The 23352-nt window shown below is 48.2% G+C and overlaps 1 protein-coding gene across 42 annotated transcripts in view; it reads right to left on the reverse strand.

The window, feature by feature from the left end:
- Positions 1 to 7411: 7411 nt before the first annotated feature.
- Positions 7412 to 23352, reverse strand: part of MADD (MAP kinase activating death domain) — a 2081072-nt gene continuing 2065131 nt past the window's right edge. For all 42 annotated transcript variants that reach the window (XM_069623145.1, XM_069623139.1, XM_069623144.1 and 39 more), the window contains one exon: positions 7412 to 13358. In XM_069623145.1, the coding sequence (XP_069479246.1) occupies positions 13251 to 13358 (108 nt within the window). In that variant the 3' untranslated portion in view covers positions 7412 to 13250. The remainder of the gene's footprint in view (positions 13359 to 23352) is intronic.

Below are 23352 nucleotides of genomic sequence, written 5' to 3' on the forward strand. Positions count from 1 at the left end.
AAATGCGTACAGCAGTGGGAATGACCACTCTACCACGAATGCGTCTCCTAAGGCTCCTTTTGGAGGAAATTCCCGCGAGCAAAACCTTTCGCACTTCCAGTTGACACTGGAGGCGAAGAGGTCCACTTGAGGGGTCCCCCAAAGGGCGAAGATCTCCAGGAAAATCTCCTGAGCCAGCTCCCACTTGTGAGAGATCGTGCTCTGCCTGCTCAGAGCGTCCGCCGTCTCGTTGTCGTCTCCGGCCAGATGAACTGCCGAGATCGAAACTTCCTGCTGGATGGCCCAGAACTCGAGCTGCATCGCCTCCCTGCACAGCGGAAGTGACCCTGCCCCCCCCCCTTTTTGTTGAGGTAGTGCATGGCCACCGTGTTGTTCGTCAGAATCAGGACACTCTTCCCGTGCACAGTCGGCAGAAAAGCCTTCAGGGCAAGCCTGACGGCCCTCAGCTCCAACAGATTGATATGGAGTCTGGACTCCGACGGAGACCAACGACCACTGACTGTCAGCTCGTTGGCATGAGCTCCCCATCCCGTGAGGGATGCGTCCGTCACGATCGTCACCTCCGGCCAGGGCAGCCAAAATGGGGCACCCTTCATCAGATTGCCCTCGACGGCCCACCACAGAAGGTCCCGGGCTACCGAGGGCGGCACCTGAACAGGGTCCGACAGCCTGCCGGAGGACTGAGACCACTGGAGCTTGAGTGCCCACTGCAAAGATCTCATCCGCAGACGAGCCTCTGGCACCAGAAGAATGCAGGATGCCATGAGGCCGAGCAGTCTCAAGAACTCGGACGCTGGGAGAGTCTGGGTAACTGAAACTTGTGCACCATCTGCTGAATGTGAAGAGCCCTCACCTGAGGAGGAAAACACTGCCCCAGGGACGTGTCGAGCACTGCTCCGATGTACTGGAGCGCTGCGTTGGTGTCAAATGGGACTTCTTTAAATTGAGGGAGAAGCCCAGTCTGCGAAGGGAGTGGCAGGTGATGGACAGATGATCCAGGACTTGCTCGAGAGAGCTCCCCCTGATCAACCAATCGTCCAGGTAGGCGTAGACGTGAATCCCCCCTTTCCTGAGATGCGCTGCCACCACCACCATGAGCTTGGTGAAAACCCTCGGGGCGGAGGTCAATCCGAACGGCAGGACCCGAAACTGAAAGTGCAAGTCGCCAACCGCGAACCTCAGGTACTTCTTGTGCTTGGGATGGATCGGCACATGGAAGTAAGCATCCCTGAGGTCGAGAGACACCAACCAGTCCTGAAGTTGAAGGGCCTGGAGGACTTGAGAAAGAGTCACCATCTTGAACTTGTCCTTCCTGAGGAGTTTGTTCAAACTGCGCAAGTCCATGATGGGTCTCAATCCCCCGTCTTTCTTTGAAATCAAAAAATAAGGGGAATACCATCCCTTGCTCCTCTCCGCTACAGGCACCAGTTCTATGGCGCCTTTCTCCAGCAGGGCTTGAATTTCCTGCGCAAGGAGCGGATCCGGACTCTTCAAACAGAGGTTCCCTGGTGGATTGTCGTGAGGCCTCTGCCGAAATGGAAGACAGTAGCCGTGGGTTATGATATTCAGAACCCACACATCCGAAGTAATGGCTTGCCACTTTACAAGATGCTGTACCAGCCTTCCCCCAACCGGCGAACCATGGGACCTGGCCTCATGACTGAGTGGTAGCGGCTGCGGCGTTGCCTGAGGGCAAAGAGGCAACTGCCTGAGCGGCCTTGGCACCTCGAGTACCTTTGTTTCCACCTCTGGCACTCTTACGATGGCCTCTTCGACTGCTATCTCCTCTCGCTTTACTGAAGGACGAGTAACAGCGAAAGGAACCTCCCCTCCATTGCTGTCCCTTAGGACGAAAAGGCGGAGGTTGGCGAACTGCAGCGCCCAACGACTTTGCTGCAGCTTTGGAGGTCTGCAACATCTCAAGGCTCTTGTCAGCCTTGCTGCCAAAAAGGTGTTCACTGTCAAAGGGCATGTTGAGGAGCCGGGACTGCACATCAGGAGCGAACCCAGACTTCCTCAACCACGCAAACCTGCGCATTACGGTGCTCGCCGCCATGGACCGGCTTACACAATCCGCCAAGTCCAAACCCGACTGAACGGCCTCACACATGGCATCCTTCCCATCCTGAACCATAGCAAGGAAACCATCCCGTTCGTCCCCTTCGGGAATATGATCAGCCGCTAATGCAACACAGTTCCACAGTGTGTGTGAAACGAGACAAGGCACATATGGAGTTGGCCGCCTGAAGCGCCATACCCCCTGAAGAAAACACTTTCTTCGCCCAGCCGTCAAAACGTTTGTCGTCCCTATCCGGAGGGATGGTAGGATCCAACGCCTGCTTTGCCGGGGCCGTAGCCACCTGCACCACCAACCTCTCCAGGGTGGGGTGCCTAGACAAGTAGCAGGGGTCGCTACTGGCTGGACGGTATTTTCGCGACAAAGACTTGCCCACTGTCGGGAGACTCTCCGGAGCAGTCCAAGCCGCCGCCGCCACCCTTCTCTGCAAAGCCATATGAAAAGGCAAAACTGGGTCAGTGAGTGGACCGAGATCAAGGATGTCCGTGAGATCATCCTGAACTAACTCCCCTCGGGGAGCTGACCAACCCAAGTACTCGGTAACCCGAGACATAAGGCGCCGATATGACGAATCGGCATGAGTGCCAGGCTCCGGCCGACAAAACTCCATCATGCAGTGACTGCCTTAGTTCATCAAACTGACTATGGCACGAGATAAGGTCATCCGTAACCGGAACCAGGCCGCCATCAGAGCCTTCATCACCCTCTGAAATGTACTCCAGGCGGGGAGAGGAAGACCTCTGCGGACCAAAGCAGTGCCGGACCTTAGCCATAGCCTTTTTAGGGTCAAACCCCGTGCCACGGGGCCCCTCCGACACCACCTCCTCGAAAGGCATCGAGGGCGCCCAGCGAGTCGGTGCCGGCGTCAACAAAAAAGGCGTCGAGGGCGCTGAGTGAGTCGGCGCCGTCGTCGACAGAAAAGGCGTCGACATCGAGCGAATCGGCGTCAACGTCAGCTGCAACGCCTCCAGCATCTGTGGCGTCGACACAGTCCTCGAAGCCGGAGCTCAGAGCGTGTCTCTCGACAACCTGGGCGCCGACGGTGTTGACGACCCCCTTGAAGACGGAACCTCGAGAGAAATCGTCGACGACCTCGGCGCCACAGGCGTCAACGTCTTCTTCGAAGACGGCACAGGATCACGCGGTCTCGAGCGCGTTGAGGACCGGGACCTGGAACGGGCATGGCGAGAACGGCTGCCCTTGTCCGAGCTGGACCTCTCCCGCAAGCCGTGCCGACCACCCGAGCCCGAAGGCGTACGGGCGGTGTCTCTCGACCGGTGCCGACCAACCCCCCCCGGAGGCGCAGACGGACCGGTGCCCTGCAATTCCAGAATTGCTAGCATCTGCTTCCCGAAGGAAGCCCATTCCTCCGGTGTCGCTTGCATGGAGGGATAAGCGACCCGCCGACTGGTGGAGTCCTCAGAAGAGGACGGGGAAGGCGACCTATGCCGGCGCTTCCTGGAATGCCTAGAAGAGGCGGAGGAGTGGCGAGACCGACTTCCGACGACGACGCGGAGAGTCACCCCTCGAGTCATCGGTCGAAAGCCCCACAGACCTCGACTTCCGGGGCTTAGACACCCGACCTACCGACAGTTTCTTCTTGCGTTCTCGCAAGGCCTTCGCAGTGAGCGACTGGCAGTCGACACAGTCCGTATCGTGGGCCTCCCCGAGGCACCAGAGGCAGGCGTCGTGCGAGTCCGTGACCGACATCTTGGACCCACAGTCCCCGCAGTTCTTGAAGCCCTGACGCGGGGTCGAAGATGAGAAAGACATCGCCACGAACCTGGTCTTCACACCAACCGAACAGATTCAACGAACCGAGAAAGAAAACAGCAACTCCAACGAGTCGAGGCGTACCGAGATTCACGAAGTGAACACGTTCGCAGAAAAAACAGAACTGAGGCTATGGGCGTCGTGCGTCCTACTTATCACATCGGGTGACGTCGGCCGTCGGAGGAGGTCCTCGGGGACGGCGCATCGACGTCATCGACGCAGGACGCAGACGCCAAAGATTTTCCGAAGCAGCACAGCTATGGACATTACCTGTCATAGATATGGAATACGTCGGAGGACCCAATCCCCTCGAAAGAGGGTTTCAAGTAGAGAAAGTTTACCATCTTATCCTTCTTTTATGATATATATTAATATTCCTATTAGTGGAGTAAGATGTGGTATGTGTAAATAGGAATTTTTGTACCTATTTGAAAACATACCATTTGCCCTTATGTCAGGTCCAGACCGGCTGTGATTCTGACTCTGCTTGCTGTCTTCCAGGTAAGTTATAATGTCTTTTCCGTCTTTATTCTGTCTCTTTCTCCCTCTCCGTTTTCTCTGTCTTCTCAGCGTCTTGCTCCACTAAGCTGTTCCCTAACAATGTCTCTTTTTGTTTTCACAGGGATGGTTGCGATCTCGGAGATGCCGCGCCGATGGCGAAGACCACAGTGAGTTATTGATACGTGGAGCGCTGCGCTGTTTATTGGTGTTAATTGCCAACCTGTGTTCTATTCCCTTCTTTGTACAGGTTGCGGTGATGTTCCGAAATGATGAGCGATCGAAGCGCTGCTTGCCCAGGTAAGTGCTTTGTTAATGCGGACCTTGTTCCTTCTCCCTTGCAGGTTGCAGTGAAACCCGGAGATGGGCGAGGTAAGTGAAGCGCAGTGTGCTGCCAGGACTTGCTACTTGCCCAGGTAAGAATTGTTATTAATGCTGTCCTTATTTCTTTACCTTTGCAGGTTGCGGCGAACTCTGGAGATGGGCGAGGTAAGCGAAGCGCAGGATGGATTCAAGACCGGTTACTTCACAGGTAAGTGTTCTTGCTCGCTAATGCTGTTCTTGTTCTTCCAGGTTATTAATGGAATCCAGATCTAGGGGCTTCAGGATCAGGCTGCCGGAGAAGCAGATGAGCAGGAGCTGGACACAGTGAGCGTTACGCTGCAGGAGTGCAGAATAACACGAAGCATGTTCTGATGTTTGGGTGTGGTTTAAATAGCCCAGGTAAAGTAGTTCCAGGCCCAACCACACCCAAAACACTAGACCGCATGGCTTGGTTCTAAAGAACTGAGCTGTGTAATAGTCCTCCATGTTGGATTAAGGTCCAAAACTGGTATTGCTTTATTCCTGATAATGAGATTGGCGCCAGGACTGACTCCATGTATGTTTCTGATGGAGTTTTAAGGTCCTTGGGGCCACTGCTGCCAGGGGGCTGTTATACCTGAGGGGGTCAGGGGCATGGATCGTGACAAGTTTGTGTCTTTGAGAGCATCACCCTTCTCTCGTTAATGCACTGCTTTGTGTGTCAACTCTGATTTCTCACTCTCTTTCACCTCTTTGCCTTTGAAATGCCAAGCTGTCTGTTAGCACCAAGCTCTACACCCCCCCCCCCATCATGTGTGAAATCTCTTCCTGTCTCACATTCACCTATTGGCCTTTCTTTCATATAGGATTTATTTCACTCAACGTTGTGCGTTTGATGAGATTCTATCCCACCATGCCATTGCAATGTCGTTGCCCGTCTCATTCACATCCTCACAAACACTTGGTCACGCACGCGCGCACACGTGTTTCTGAGCTCTCGCAAATCTCTGTTTTCTAATTGTTTCAGGTCTCTCTCGTCTTCATTATTTCACAGGCTCTAATCAATTTCTCACTTCTGTGGGATTAGGCGTTTCTCACTCACTCCAGCTTCCCCTCACATTTCTCTTCCTTTCAAAGCATCTGTGCTTTAAAGGAGCCCTTGTCGCCACTTTGCACATTTCAGGTCTTTTTCTCTCAATGACAGCTCTCCCTATGATATTAATTTCACCCCATTACTTACTTTTTTGATGTCTCTTTGATAGCCCTCACTTAACACTATGCCTTTAATCCATATAACCTGTCCTCACCTGCTTTCTCACACATGCCTTGGATCTCTAGCCCTCAATCCTGTACATTTCATCTCTCTTCACCTTTGATTTCTCTTGCTCATTCACCATTTTGTCTTTGATCTATATTTTTCACTGAACCATGTGTTTGATCTCCTTCCTTAAACCAATGGCATTGACTACATGACCTGGCTCTCTCCGATTAAAATGACTTTGATTTGTCATGTACCCCGGCTCCTTATATAGCTCCCACCCACTCTGCTCCTTTGATTTCACCATCTCACTCAGCTATGTACGATGTCTCTCACTGCATAGGAAGGGAGGATAAAAGGAAATATCCTTCTTACCAACCTGTTCTCCATCTTCAGGTTAAATGCTATCGGGAGGTGCTGGAAGGAAGGGGTGAGAGCAAATATCTCTGCTCTCAGCTTCTCCCATTCCCAGACCTGACATTTTGTATTGTTGCATGAATGGAAGAAAGGGTGCGGGAAGCATGGCAGTAGCAAATCCTCCTTCCCATCCTATCTCGTTTTAGAGTTCACGCGATTATCTTTGACGTGAGTCTTGGGTGGGAGGGATTAGGCCTTTACACCCTTCACTCCCACTCAGGACCACCAGCATAGTTGAAGTACTGGATGGTAGCTGGAAGAGAAGGGCTAAGAGCTGTGGTTGCTACTCCGAGCACCACTAATTTTACATCACCATTCATCTGATAGCTCGTTTAGATGCCCATTAAGAGAAGTGGAAGGGTGCTAAATCAACTGCAAAATAATCTACGTTACATGATATGATCCTCATACCAAACTCCATGTAATCCCCCCCACATCACAACGACACACATACAAACAGGAGTATGTTTAGAGATGACCGAAGGGCACTTTAGGCACATTTAAGTAAGATACATATCAGAATCAGTAAGTTTATGTTTTTGGTGGTCACTTATTTTGTATTGTTTTCTGAAGGATTCTCGTATGTGCTTTAATTTGACAGTTTCCCTTGACTTGAGAGCAGTGCAACTCGAATTTCGTGTTGAAGTCCCCGGAACCTGCATTGTTTGCTCTATGAATATTTGGGATTTTTTGTCCAACTATTCATTGCAAAGGCAGGCTGCGTTCCAGCTCGATCAAAGAAGGGCATGAGATAATCAAGTGGTCTTTCCTTTAAATATTGTGCATTTTATTTCATACATTCTCAAGATGAAACACATGGCAGAGAAAGAAGCGGAGGGAAGTGGGGTAAGATTAATCAGGTGACTCGAAGTCAGGTTTCTTGGAGCTAAGTCCGAGTGTGCTAGCAAAGTTTATTTTGGTATAGTTCACTCCCCAGAAATCCTTATTTATCAATACATTGCCTTAGTGAAAGTTGATGTCCTTTTATTTTCTGCAAGTCCAAGGACTGAATTTAGGACAGATATGCATATGTTTACGAAACACACAATGGCAGGGCACAGAAATAATAGAGTCTGAAATGGTGCTGGTGGCGGTGACATTTTATTCTTACACTTAGGTGACTGTACAGTTTTATAAATAGATTTAAGACAGAATATTTACAACATTCTCCCACTCAATCCAAACACCAGAGTACAAGTCTCTCTCTACACAATATGCAAAACAACTTGGGGGCAGGACAGAGGTCTGTGCAAAGCTTGGTCATTGCCCTTAGTGCAGCACAGCAGGACTTTGTACACTTGATCTGGAAGACCACAGTGCTAATGTCTGGGGGTATCACTTGGGAGCAACCACAATTCAGAGAAGAACAAAGAAATTGAAAACACCATAAACTGACAAGTGGAAAAGCTGGACTCAAACCAAGGTGTCTATGGGTACTGCTGAGATGTGCTTGGTAGTAATTAATTCATGGGACTACACTGCACTGTAAAACAAAAGAGCGAACTATTGAATTCAGTGCGACCAGGGCAGAAGTCTATGCACAGCATGAGCCTTTTGGGGGGGGTGGGGGTAAACCAACCATGCAAAGCATTGATTAACATACAGCATGGAGACACCTACAATGCCATGAAATGCTCTGTACACAGCTAGGGAACAACCTCAGAATAAGGCCTATTTATTTTCGTAACATAGGGGTTGTCAGCACGGCAAGACAGCTCTTTCTAGACACAGTATGGGAAACATAAAAAACACAGGAGAAATATGTGCACAAAATGGGGTTTAAGGAAAGAGGACAGAGAAGAGAATAGGTGCAATTCTACTTATATGTTAGATGTTAGTGTGCTTCATGAGAGATGGTCAGATTATGGCAGAGGTATGGTCAGATTATGGCAGAGGTATAGAGCATGAATGAGTGACAGTCTCAGTGCCAAGTATAAGTCCTCTCTCTACACCATATGCAACACAACTTGGGTCTTTGCAAAGCTTGGTCATTGCCCTTAGTGCAGCACAGTCGATCTGGAAGACCACAGTGCAAATGTCTGGGGGTATCACATGGGAGCTACCACAATTCAGAGAAGAGCAAAGAGACAATTAAAAGTGCAGAGCAGAGGTCTGTGCCTACAACAAGGTGGGCAACCAAAATGCTGGGCAGAGCACCAAGACTGCCGAACAGATGTCTTTGTGTGCACCATGGGTGACATCCAAAATGCAGGGCAGATCATTTTGAATCGTCAAAATAGGGCAGAGGCTCTTGCATATGGTATACTGATGTGGACAGCCACAACGCAGAGTACTGAGAAGACACTTTGCACACTAACCCATCCAAAGTCTGTGTACAGTGTGGGGCACCAACACACCGTAGCCATTTCTTTGCCAACTTCCCAGTGAGTAAAAACAAAGATTACATGAACACCTATCAATGACATCCCCTAAACAGAATTAAGACATAGGTAAGAACACAGAAATCCAAAGGCACAGAAGCAGACCAGAGGGAAGGCTTTGCAGGACATGTATATACAGAGGTATCTGGGCAACAGACAGAAGACGCACCAGAGTGCTGAACAGTGGCATGGGGAAGTACAGAGTGGAGTATTAGCAGGGATCCAATAAAGTGGCATGAGGGCACCAGGAAGAAGGCGCAGCAGGGATCCCACACAGTTGAATGGCACAGGCATGACAGCAGAGCCTTAGTAGGATGCAGTGACCTGGCTCCCATACAGTAGCATTAGGACAGCGGAGAGAAGGCTCAGCAGGACACCACATATAGTGGGACTGCCCAGGCATGGCAGAGACGGCTCAGTAGGACCCGGATACAGCAACTATGTGTTTACACCCTCCTTTTCTATTCCACCCCACCAACGTAGCTGGACAAGAAGGGACGAGAGTTATGATTACTGCTTCTAGCCCCAGTGATTTTCAGCACCTTATTTACAAGGATGTGATGCACATAGGGGTCAGTTGTGCCCCAATACAGTGGTGTGAGAGAAGCAAAGAAAAGACAGTATGAGAAAGAGGAGCATCAGCAAGTCATAGATGGATTTATATGGCCACGCAGGATAGAGCGAAGGCTCTGCAGGACAAAACTACAGGGCAAATGGAGGACAGAGAAGTGTTAGCAGTATCGTTCTCCAACAGGTCAGATGGGGCATACATTTTTAGAACCGCTCTGGTAAAACCACAAGAAATAGAAATACTGGTCCAGTAACAGGCTCTGGTCAGCAAAAAGAGGATGCGCAGCAAGTCTGAGGTACAGTAGTATGGCCCAGGCTTAACAGATTCAACTTGGAGTAATACGATATAGGTTGAAACAGGAAGGTAGTCGAGAAGGTCTACTAAGATAGATCGGCATTGTCCAGTGTTGATGGAGCGGAGGATTACCAAGTAGCAGTAATAAACCAGAAAAGAGCAGGCCCAGCAGTTTGCAGAAACAGTAGCATGGCCCAGATAGAACAAAAGCGGCTCTTAGGTACAGTGGTAAGGTTCATGCAATATATATATATATATATATATATATATATATATATATATATAGAGAGAGAGAGAGAAAGAGAGAGAGGGATAGAGAGAGAGGGATAGAGAGAGAGAGAGAGAGAGAGAGAGAGAGAGAGAGAGAGAGAGAGAGAGAGAGAGAGAGAGAAGGCAAATCTTATCTCAGGCACAGTAGTTTGTCCCAGGGAAAACGTAGCAGGCCCAGCCAAACTCAGATGCAGTATTATGAGCCAGGCAGAATGAAAAGGAAGCTGTCAAGGTCTCACAGTAATGTCCAGACATGAGAAAAGTGTCTAAGCAGTGCTCACATAAAACAGAATCACATGGAGAGTACAGCTAGGAGTATAGTAAGGCCTCAGGTGTAGCAGAATGGCATAAGCAGGAAAAAGAGAAGCTTTAGGTCTGAAATTCTGTTGCATTGCCCAGGGAGTCTAGGCAGATATTTTAGCACGGTCCATACAGGCTATAGAGGATGCTTAGCATGCCTTAGTGACTGCAGAACAGCATAGGAAGGACAACGAGAAGGCTCAGCCAGTCTTGGGTGCAGTGTTATGGTCCAAATAATATGGAGAGGTTGAAGTGCAGGTCTGTGATAGCAGTATGATCCAGGAAGGACAGAGAGATTGTTAATTGGGTCTTGGATACATCAGAATGGCTTGGCAAACCGAGAGAAGGGCCCCGGCCTTTGAATCATTACTATACCACAGGCAGGACAAATAAGAGGCTCTGCTGGTCTCAGATTCCTTAGTTTGACTGCAATAACAGAACGCATAAGCTAGGAGACATTTCATACAGCACCACGACATTGGTAGGAAGAAAGTAAGTTCATCACATCTCAGATATAGTATAAAGCCCAGTATTACAGAGGAAGGAGGTACATCCAGATACAGTTTCATGTCCCATTGCCCCCCTGTGCAAAATGACACACACACACAACAGAGGGGGGTTCTCAGCAGGTCTTCAATAACAGTATATAGATCAGACGGGAAAGAAAGGAAGAACAGCCAGTCACATATATAGTGTAATGCAACAACTCTCCTCCCCCACATCATAGAGGAGTTTTCAGCAGGTCTTCCATAAAAGGGATAAGGATCAGGCAGGACACCAATGAGACTGTTCAATCCTCAGGCTCAGTAGTATGGCCCTGTAAGAACAAAGACGACTCAGGCTCAATAATATAGCTCTATTAGGTCACAGAGGATCTCTGCAGGTCTCCGGTTCAGTAGTATGGACCTAACAAGACAGCCAAGAGGCTCAGCGGTCTTCAATACAGTAGAACGGCCAGGAAACGGCAAAGGCAAAGCCCAGCAGGTTTTAGACACAAATATTTGAGCTGCACGGGAGAGTCACCAAAGCAGCTTTAACACAGTAATATAGTCCATGCAAAGTAAAGACTCACCAGTATTCACACAGGTGACATGACCTTGGACTTGGTAATGGGAGGCAGTTCTGCCTGCCTGTCATACAAATGGAATGGGTTTCGGTAGTGGCAGGAGACTTGCTGGTCAGTACGTACAGTGTGCACACATAAGAGGGATCAATTCACACAAACTACCATGTACACCCATGCTGTAGAAAAGCCAGGATTGCACGTGCACACTATGCACACAGAGCAGGGGAACATTCAATGCTCACAATGTGGGCCCATACACCAATGAACAACCAAACTCAGGGAATGCGGACTATGCATCTGCAGCAGGAAAACCGCCAATTCTTAAAGACATAGAAATGTCCGCCTACCAGGGAACAACCAAAGCTCAAAGATTACGGCTGAGAGAGGACCAGAAGACACACACACAGGTCAGGGTAGACCAGAAGAAACACACACAGGTCACTCTGTACAGTGTGCGCATAAAACAGGGAATAATCAACAATCAAACTGCACAGTGCACAACCATACCAAGAAAAATCTAGGCCTAGTCTTTACATCTGCACCGACAGCAGGAATAAACCAATGAACAGTAAATTTACGAGTGACAATTCATCTACACCAGGGAATAGTCCATGCTCAGAGTGTATGCACGGTCACCTTGTACAGTGTGCCCTCACAAATGGGAACATCCAATGCTCAGCGAGAGTGCGCTCTGCTCAAAGACCAGGGAACTGCCAAGTGTCATTTCGTATAGGGTGTAACCACAACAGAAAACAGCCACCACTTAAAGTGTACATTATGACTGGGAAATAGTATGCCTTCAGGGAATATAGAGTGCACATTAATGTTTTTGGAGTGTATACATTGTTTCCACACAAGGGGGAAACAATTATGTAGTACACAGTGTGGACGCACAATGGGGAATGGCAATGTTTGGGGAGGGGTTTTATTAATCTTAAAATAATTTGCAATGCTCCGTACCTGCACATTAATGTGCTGTCCAGCCTGCCGAACAGACACCTTATGTACCATAAAAAGATGTTTCTTTTAACTTATTGACTTGACACACACCAGTCAGACACAAACCAGGAAACCTTCATTCCCACATACAAGTGCACGCACGCGCACACACACACATTCACACACACACCCACAGTTCCATCTATTGCTATAATATTATACCACTTTCCTGCACAGCGGGGAAGGTACCAGACCAGCGCTGATGCAACTTCAAATTCAAGTATGCCCTGAACTGGATATGTGTGCATGCATACAAGTAGAACACACATTAAGATATGCACAATATACAACTTTGAGTATTCAACAAGAGCGATTGTCCAAGATCCTCTGCACAGCTCATTCTTGGGTTTGTGGAGTGCCGAGGGGAGTTGAGGCCACAGTTTCAGTACAGCTCCTCGACAAATAATCCAGTTCTTACAGTTCACATCAATACCTGGCAACAAAAGGTGATATGCTGGAGAGAAAGGGTAGGAGAGGGAGCGATGGAGAGGGGACAAATTAGATGAAAGGGAAAAAGTGGGGAAGAATACATTAAAGGGGAAAGGAAAAGAAGCCAAGGAGGGAATAGAGAAACAAAAAAGGGAGGGGCAATCACAAAGGTAATAGGGCGAGGATGAGCATGGGGCTGCAGTGAAGTGAAAAAGCAAGGGAACTGTACAAAATATCACAAACACAAAGTTTGACCACAAGGTGATGAACGGATTCTGGAGATTACACACAGACTGTGTCACTGGCCAACACAGGCCTATATCCAAGAGTCGGAGGTGGAGGCTTCTGGACTGTGATGTGTTAGGCAGTGAGAATGGGATGACGTCCTGCCATCAGTGCTTGATGGGAAACCAGAGAAGGACCCTCAGTACTCCTGGAGAATGATGAATTAACGTCACACAGTACAGGCGAAAGCTGCAACAAGTTGATTGCCCCTTCTCCATGCAAAGGCAGTGGCTTGTAGTCCAAAAACACAGTGAGAGGACTGGGGAGGTCTCTTGAGCCAATACAGAAATAGGAGGCCCCCTCCATGCGGAAGGGACGCCGAACAAGGATCAGCTGGACACCGGTCGAGAGGGCTTGCTTTTAATTTCTGCTTCTTTTCCACGGATTGCAGCCACGTACGAGAAGAGACACAAAACAGAGTAGCAGATTTCGTGTGCCTGAAATTGAGAAATAAATAGAAATATATGAATCCGGAGATCAGACAAATTAAGAGGCAGGAGCAATGAGAAGAAAGAGAAATAAGTAATTTGCGAGTTTACAAACCATGGGAAAAATGTCAACAGATAGAAGGAATACATATGGGGATAGGATTAGAGTGAGGGATGAAAAAAAGAGAAAACAATGGTGGAGTGGAAAAGGTACAAGAGAAAAAGTCAAGTGAAAAAGGAAAAGAGAAGACCAAATTACTTACATTCTGTAATGCTCTTTCCAATGGAATACTTCTTTCCACAGATTGGTCCTCGAGTTGCGAGTCTTGCTTTGGAAAATGTTCTTGCCACCAAGGTGTGCACTAAGGCTCTGTGTTAGCTCCATTCGGCTTTGTTGGTTATCATAACACTGGATGTGGCACCATGGGGGGGCATATATGGAGAAGGCTACGCCCCTAGACCTCCGTTCCATCCTGTTTTTCCAGTACTCAGCTCCTGAGGAACCGCACAACTGCAACAGGTAATCTCTCTACAACAGGGGTAGGTTAGAAGGGTGACACATCTCTGGATGGAAGGACAAATCAATAAGAAAGAACATTTCCAAAAGGTAAGAAATTTGCTGTTCTAAGGAATTCCTTCCTCCAACAGATTCCACATCTTAGAAAGACTTGAAACAATAAGAACCAGAAGGAGGGAAGAGAGTGAGGAACCATCACCTACACCAGGAAACTGAAGCACAGCTCGACCAAAGCAAGCACCCTGACTCGATAAGGAGTACAAGCAGTAATGTTTGGTGAATGTGTGCAGAGAAGCCCATTTAGCCACTTGAAGTCTCTGTCAGGCCTTTGGATAAATGGGTGCTGGGACGCTCAGGCACTTATTGTTGGCCAGATCGTAGCATTTAGAAATGCAAAAGACAATCCATGTGGAGAAGGACTGTTCGATAACAGTCCTGAAAATACAAGCCCCAACAAAAATGACAAACAGCTGGTCATCCTGCTGGCTATCTCTTATCTAAGAGTAACTGAGGCCCTCTTGGCATCCAGACAATGAATTTTCTCCTCTGTCATGCATAGGTGAGGCAGGGTGTAGAAAATTTGAAAATTGATCTTCTGAGACATGTGAAAGTTTGACAAACCGTTGGGAAGGAAGGATGATTTCATCCTCTAAGTCTCCTTTTCCTTGGAGAATACAAGGTAATGAGGCTGAACAGAAAGAGCCTGGAGTTCTTCACTCACCCACCCATGCAGAGGTGATGGCATCCAACAAAATCATTAATGGCAAACAATCTTGGAGGCACGAATACAAAGGCTCAAATTGAGGCGATACTAGAAACAATAAGACATGGTTAAAATTCCAAGAAGTACTAAACTAGTTTGCAAGAAGCAGATTCCGTCAATCCCCTCAATTGCGTAAGAGTGGGGATGGTAAAATAAGAATCTGGTTTGGGGGTTCTCTTAAAGACCAAAACGCACCCATTAACAATAACCAATTTGAAGTCCCCCTTGGGTCATACAAGGCAATAAATCCACAACTGTAGAGGTCAGATCAGTCAAAAGGATCCAGACCTTTTTTAACAGCACAAATATGAGAATTTACACCACCCAAAGGCATATATGGATTTGGTAGCTGGCCAAATAGCAGAAATCTGCACATCCAGGACAAAGTCAGACATATTGCAGTCCGTTTACATCAGACTCTGAGCAGTCAGCCAAGAAGCCATCTGTGTTCTGGCAGAGAACAGGGATACCCTCGCCAGGAGACACCAGAGGGGACAGATGAACATAACCTGAAGATCCTGGTACCACATCCAATGAGTCCACCCAGGAGCAATCATAATGAGGGTGGACTCAGACCTCCACAGCATCCTGGTGACCAGCAGGATGACTGGAACTAGAAGGAATACATCTGAGGGAAATTCGTTGTAGCATAACAGCAGAAATGCCTGTGACAATGGAAGCACAAGAGGTCCAATTGAGAGTTACTTCAAGAGGCAAAGATCTCATCCAGAGTTTTCAGACAGTTCCTACTCGTGGTTATCGCATCTGCAACAACGTTCTCCATATCAGCAAGTGTATTGGTGAAAGGAATAGGTTATTCTCAAGAGCCCAAAACTACAGTTGCATTGCTTCCCTACAAGGGAAGCAACCCCACACCACCTCTCTTGTTGAGATAAGGCATGGCCTAATTGTTATTAGTAAAGCAATTAGAGCACACCCGATTACCCGCAGCTCCAGTAGGTTGATGTGTTACCTTGCCTGCGCAAGACGCTCATCATCAGATTATCCAGGTGAGCACAGCAGCCCTTCACAGAGGCTTATGCGACTATTGTCAACTTTTGCCATGGTTGACAAAAAAGCTCTCCCTTTGGCAAATTACCTCTGAGGGACCAACACAGGGGATGTTAAAGTCCCTTTGTTGAGACCCGTAAGAGGTGTGTCATGACAGTGTAGCAGCCACTGGAGCAACCTCATACACAGCCCAGTGTCAGGTACCAGAAAGACGCAATTGGATATAAGACCCAGAAGACAGAGAAAGGAAGATGTCAGGAACCGGCTCTGGGATAAGAAAAGCTGCACCATGTGGATGATGATGACAGCACTGTCTGGTGGAGCTTTTCCTCCCTAAAAGTGTGCATCTGCATCTAGAACAGCTATGATAAACCGGAAGGGTCTAAGAGGGCATGACCTGGGACTTTTTGAAATTAGGGGAAAGACCAAGCCGTACAGTAGATGACACAGTGGAAGGGCACTAACCCCGGGGAGTGTTCTCGAATGAGCCAGTGGTTTAGAAAAGGGAAAAATGAATCTGTTCCTTCTTGAGACGAGTAGCCACTACAACCAAAAGATTTTTGAAAACCCTATCGGGCGAGAAGGGGCGAAATGCTGGATCGCAAACTGGTAATGGACATTGCCAACTGCGAACCTAGGTACATTCTGTGTTGGGCTAGATTAGCTAAAGTAGGTGCTTTGAACATATACCGTTGTTTGGCCGACAGGAGATTTTTTAATAGAATTTTTACTTTAAAAAATCCATCAAAAAAATGTATTGAAATCTAGGGGTGGGGTAAGGGAAAAAAATGGGTAGGGAGGGATCTGGGGGTAGGGTTCAAAATATAGGGAAGGGATGTTTGGGGGGAGAACACACCCCCAAATAGAAAAAAGATAATTTGATGAGTTTTTTCAATGTAATTGTTTCATTAAAACACTTGTATCAGAAAAGAAAACGTTAGCAAACTGACACCAGTCCTTAAGATCCAGGGAGTGCAGGATCTGCACCATCATGAACTTACCATGGTGCACGTGAAAGTTATAAAGCCGCAGATCGAGGATGGGAGATAAATCCCGGTCTGGTGTTGGTACCAAAAAAAGACACAAATACCGTCTCCCACCAAGTCTTAGGCCAGGAGTTGCACATATGTGTACAGAAGAAAGGCATCTGCAGGCGGGAAACGCAGGGAGTGAGGTATGTCTGGGGGCAGTAGATTAAAGGGAGGCAGTAGGCTTGGTAATACGACCTGCAAAAACCAAGCTTCGGAGGTGGGGTTTATACCATCTGGGACAAACAGGGACAGCTTGCAACCCCACTGGACATGAATGGAAAAAGTCCAAATTAAAGGGACTTTTGACAAAGGGTGGGGGAAGTGCCCGGGAGGTGAAAACATTGGGCGTAGGTGCACCTCTGCCTCAAACTTTGCAGGGGAAATGCGTTTGCTGTTTGCCAGCTGGTGCATGACCCCTACCTTTACGGGAAAAAGAGACAAAGGATCAAAATGAACGATTTCTAGTGGAGGAAGCAGAGGGCTGGTGAACCGCAATCCCTAGAGACTTGGCCGTGACTTTGGAGGCCTCAATGTTTCGAGCAACTCGTCCACCTTAAAAACAAAAAGGGTGGCTCCATCAAAGGGCATGTGGAGAAGAACACATTACTTACCCCAGGTAATGTTCTTCCTACTGGATTCCTAATCTCAGATATATATATATATATATATATATATATATATATATATATATTATATATTCACCTGCTCTGCAGCTGTCAGAATCTTCCTCCCCAGCAGGGGGAGTTGCGCTCCTGCAAAAATGGCCATCGAGGAGTCATCTTCGTGACAGGGTGTGACATCAATGCGGGTACAAATAGCAGCTCGGCAACCCGTGACCTCGGTTTTCATTTTTCCAATTACACACCTGCGTTAGGAATTTGAGCCAAAAATGTTTATTAGCATTAAAGGAGAGTCATTGTATAGTTTACATTAGAGAGCTCTGTAACTGCAGGGTAGGCTGTGAGGGAGATGAGGAATCCGTGGGAGGAACATCCAGTAGAAAAAACATTACCAGGGGAAAGTAATTTTTTCTTCTAATGGATTGTGTCCTGCCAAAGATTCCCCATCTTACATACCCCCATAGCAGTAAGACCCTTACGGAGGAGAGGAGGAGCGAACTCCATGGCTATTATACCACCACTTATTTGAGGACAGCCTTGTCGAAGCGAGACTCACTTGCGGATACTGTGTCCCAGCAGTAGTGTTCTGCAAACGTGTGTATGCAAGACCACGTTGCAGCCTGACCGATGTCCTTTACAGGTATGCCTCTTGTAGAGTATAGGTAGCTACCACACGTCTAGTGGAATGTGCCCTGATGCCTTCAGGGATTTCCTTACCCGCTCTGGTGTAGCATTCAGACACACAAAGCTCTATTCAGCTAGAGATGGTTTGCGTTCGTATTCCTTTGCCTGTCTTAAGGCCTTTGTATCCAATGAATAGCTGGTCTTCCAGCCTGTATGGTCTTGTCCTGGTGATGGAGAAACTCAAGAGTCCTGTTGGGGTCAAGCCTATGTAGCCTTTCTTCCCCCTTGGATGGATGAAGAGGTGGATAGAAGGCTGGCAGACAGATTACCTGTGACTGGTGAAACTCAACCTTCGAAAGGAGCGAGGGGTGCACTCTAAGTCACCTTGCCGCTGGAAAATACAGTATAAGGTGGCTTACAGGACAGGGCCTGTAATTGGCATACTCTCCGTGCAGAGGAAATGGCAGTTTTCCAAAATAGTAGCCTCAGAGGACACAAATGTAATGGCTCAAACGGGGAAGCCATAAGAAAGGTTAACACTAGGTTTAAATCCCATGCCGGTACCATGAAAGGTGTTTGAGGGTGAAATACGACCCTTGTTCTGATGTGCGCTTCAAAATAGAAAGTGCCACTAAATAGCCCTGGATGGTGGTGACCTGAAGGCCCTGTCTTGCCAAATGAAGAAGGAAGGACAACACCTTTGAGGTGTTGTATAAGAAAGGATACACATCCTGTGCTCTGCACCAGCTGCAAAATGTCTTCCAACTTTGTTGCTGGCCTTCTGGCTGAAAGAAACACCTCCATCCTATCTTCAGGAAGATCCTAATGTCTGTAGCTTAGTTTTTCAGAAGCCAGGCATGCAACTTGAGCGTGTGTACACTCGGGTGAAGGAGCATCCCACTCTCCCGAGAGAGAAGGTTCGGTCTCCGGGGAAGATGGAGTGGATGGCCGATGGCCATGTCCAGAAGGTCCGGGTGCCATGTTCTCCTGGCCTAGTATGGGGCAATCAGGATCGTGGTTGCTCCGTACCTCCAACCTCCTGATCACTTGAGGAATGACGAGAATCGGTGGGAACGCATACAGGAGCTGGAAGTTCCAGTCCACCATCAATGCGTTCCCAATGCGTTTCCTCCCGGGGAAAATTCCCTGGAGCAGAAACGTTTGCACTTCCTGTTCACACTGCAGGTGAACAGATCCATGTGAGGGGTTCCCAGAGGGTGAAGATCTCTAGAAGAACTTCCTGGCACAGATCCCACTTGAAGACTGAACTCTGCCTGCTCAGGGCGTCTGCCGTCATATTCCCCTGACAGGGAGATCTTGGTCTGTAACGCCCAGAACCAGAGCTGCATCGCCTCTCTGCACTGGGGAGTGACCCAGACCACCTCTCTGGTTAATGTAGTGCATGCCACTCTGTTGTCCATCATGACCAGGACAGTCTTCCCTTGTATGGAGGGCAAAAAGGCCATCAGCACCAGTCTGATCGCTATCAGTTTGAACAGGTTGATATGATGTTTTGTCTCCGCCAGGGCCCACAACCCGCTCACTATCAGCTCGTGTGCGCTTAAGCTTTTCAGAGATGCGTCCATCACTAGTCGTCCTTGGCCACAGTTGCCAACAAGTTTCTCCCGCCATCACGTTCTTTGTGCGAGGCCACCACAGGAGACCCAGAGCTACTCTGCTCTGGACTTTAATCAAGTCTGTCATAATGCCAGAGAAGTGCAACCAATGAGATCTGAGGGCCCATCGGAGTGATCTCATTCTCAGTCGAGCCTCTGGCACCAGGAAAATGCAGGATGCCATGAGGCCGGGCAACCCTAGGAAGTCTAGGGCTGGCAGATATTGGGCATCCTGGAATTTAATGACCATCAGCAGGATGTGTAGAGCCCTCTCCTTGGGAGGAAAAGCCTTGCTCAAGGGAGAATCCAGGACCCATCTGATGAATTGGAGCATTTGAGAGGGTGTAAGCAGAGACTTCTTTAAATTGGGGGAGAAGATCAGCTTAAGGAGGTGGTGGCAGGTGCCATTGAGATGATTCAAGGCTTGATCCGTGATCATGCCCCTATTTATCAATAGCCCAGGTAGGGAAAGAGTGGACCCCCCTCTGCGCACCCCCCCCCTTTACTGAGACTGGCTGCCACTACCGCCAACAGAGTGGTGAAGGCCCTGGGGGCGGAGGTAAGCCGAAAGGCAAAACTCAAAACTGGTAGCGAGTTGTTGCCTATGATAAACTTTAGGTACTTCCAGTGCTTTTGGTGGATCGGCACATGGATGTGAGCGTCCTGTAGGTCAAGTGACAACAACCAATCCTGAATTTCTAGGGCCTAGAGGATCTGCAAGAGTGCTACCATCTTCAATTTGTCGTTCATGAGGAACTTGTTCGAGCACCTCAGGTACACGATGGGTTACAGATCGCTGTCTTTTTTTGGAGCCAAAAACTTTCCTGAGTAGGTACCAACTCTATGGAGCAGTGAGCCGGGAACAAGGGGTGGGATGGCACAAGGGGGGCAATCAGGTGGGCGCTTTAAAAATGTCAGGCAGTACCCTTGGGAGGCTACCTGAAGGGCCCATGCGTCCGTAGTAATGGCGCACCATTCTTGTGAATGGCGTGACAGACACTCCCCAACTAACCATAGAAACAAAAAGCCTTACCTTTCCATGGATTGGAAGGTTGAGCAGGTTGTCTAATCTCTGCACCTAAGGACTTTTCTGCAGGCTTGGATGCTTGTAGTTTTTCCAGGCTCTCATTGCCTTTTTGTCCCAAAAGATGTGAGCCATCCAAAGACATGTCAAGCAGCTTCACTTGGATGTCCTGAGCAAATCCCGATATCCTCAGCCAGGTGAACCATTGCATGACAGACTTACTGCCACTGATCCCCCGACACAATCGGCCGTGTCGAGCCCTGACTGCAAGGATTTACGCATTGCTTCCACTATGTTGAGGAAACCAGTCCTCAGGTCACCCTCTGGGATGTGTTTGGCTGCCTCTGCAATCACAGACCAAAGGGTGTGTTTGTACTTTGACAGTGATCATGAAGCGTTGACTGACTTAAGTGCCATACTGCCAGAGCCAAAAACCTTTTTAGCCAAAGCGTTGTCATGCTTATCATCACTTTCAGGGTGTAAGGATGGCTAGGCTCTTGCCTTACTGCCCACAGTCACAACCTGTACTACCAGACTATTATGTGCCGGATGTCTGGTTAGAAATTCCAGGTTTGTTCTTTTTGGAATAACCCTTTAGGACTGCTGGCCCTGAGCATGGAGTATTCCATAGCTCCATGAGGGGAGTTTTTATGGCGTTGTGTAACTGAAGAACAGGCTCAACGGATGTGCCCTTGTCCAGAATGTCACATTCTGATATTTCACCAGGTGGGGGACCCCAACCTAATGCATCCGTTACCTTTGCCATCATTTTCCTGTAAACTATGTTTGTATGGGGGTCTAGTATCTCTGTGGGAATTCCACCTCATGAGAGGTGTCTAAGCCACCAGAGTCATAAGGGCTAAAGGTAGGCCAAACAACCTCTTTTCCTCATCCTGCAACTTCTGAGGATGTCTGAGTTAAAACCCAAAAGGGACCAGGTCATCATCATCAAAAATGTCTTGAAAGAGGACAAAGTCCCTAGGAGATTTTAGGATAAATCCACAATGAGGTATCCTCAACTGTCTTCGTCATTTTTGGCTGTGACGTTGATGGTGCCAATAAAATGTTAAAAAAAATGCATCAGCCACCAATGGTGTCGACCGTCACTGTCCGATGACGACAGTCGGAGGACTTCACCGGTCTCAGGCTCTTAGGTGCACAAGGTAGTTGCTGAGATGGGTTTCTGCTAGCCTTGCCTGGCGTGGTGGGCTTGGATGTCTTAAGAGAGACCTGCATCATCTTGATGCAAAACTCTTCCCAATTCTCCACTGAGGTGGATTTAGACAGGAACCATACTTGTCTCTCTGGGGATGAGTCAGTTGATGAATGCCTTATTTTCTTCTTCTTCAACAAGGAAGAAGAATAATGACAGGAGTCACTCCTCGAGTGGGATCTTTTACAGTGTTTTTTAGAAATGTTTTCTCCCTCTCTGGTGCTTTCTCAGGTGCAGAGACCTTTATGACAGGACGAACCTTAGATGGCGTTCTACTTGGTGACTTTGAAGATGATTGCCCTAGGGCCAATTTGGGGGCTCTATCCTTTAAGGACTTTGGTGTCATTACCTGACACGAACTACAATCCGTCACGACGTGGTCGGTGCCAACGACAACACAAACTCTGTGAGGGTCGGTAAAAGCCATTTTTGGAACGCTATCCCAGCATTTTTAGAAACTGGAGGGTTTCAGAGTAGACATGGTGACACAATCTACCAAAAATATCAAAGAATTTAGAAAAAAATAAGCGAGTCAGAGAATCTCTCAAGCAAAGTTCCCGAGTAGCATGCTGGGCATGCAGAAAAAAAGGAACCGAGTTCAAGGGGTATTCTATTTGTACCAGCATTGATGTCACATCTGGTCACGGAGAGGACAACTCAACGTCCATCTATGCCGGCGCGCACAAAGCATCCTGCTGGGGAAAATGTTTCAGAGAGCTGCAAAGCAGGAGAATATATCCAAGATGAGGAATCCGTGGGAGGACACAGTCCAGAAGAAGTTCCATTTGTACATTAGGTGCAAACCCAGATGCATGCATCCAGGAACGCCTCCTGAGCACAGTTGCCAAGCCAATCGAACAAGCCAAACAAACTGTACTATCTAGTCCAGTCTTTCATGGCAGATACCTTACCCTCAATCACCATTTCAGTGACAACGGCTTTCATATCCGGGAGCAGGCTTTCATTTGCCTCCTTCACCACATTCCAGAGGGTAAGAGTTCCTAAGACAGGGTGGTAGATGCATTCACAGCCCATAATGCAAATCTGCCAGAGGAGAACATCGTATTGCGTGTGTGTCCAGCTTCTTGCCTTTGGTCAGGAGGGAAACGTAGCTGTCATCACCCTAGCTGAAAAGGTGTTGGTCAGTTTTCCTTTGACAAATGCTTGTCTACAACTGGGAGTAGTGATCCCTTTCTTGACAGTGGAAGCATTGATCTCCAAAAGGACACATTTCTTGGCGAGGGTGCCTGAAAGGACACATTAGGATTCCCATAGGCGGAGGGCTGCATGAGCTGAAGTTCAGACAGAGTCTGAAGGTCAGAAACCAGGGTGGTCAGACCTGCACCCTACCTGTAGAATTCCCCAGGGGAGGCCTCCATCTCACCTTTCTCTATAGATTCCAGTTCATGAGAAATTGGAGCACTCTCCTTGCTAAAGATCTGTCTTGTCTTAAATAAGAACTCAGACTTAGAGGCTGGAGCAAACCTCTGGGTCTTCACCTCCTCCAGAGAAGGACTGGTGCCAAGACTGAAGCCAGGTATCCTGGAGTCAGGGTTATGACTTTGGAAAGCCATCTGGCATCAG

This window comes from Ambystoma mexicanum, chromosome 11, assembly GCF_040938575.1.
Source record: "Ambystoma mexicanum isolate Mex_15411 chromosome 11, UKY_AmexF1_1, whole genome shotgun sequence".
In the NCBI taxonomy this organism is placed as follows: domain Eukaryota; kingdom Metazoa; phylum Chordata; class Amphibia; order Caudata; family Ambystomatidae; genus Ambystoma; species Ambystoma mexicanum.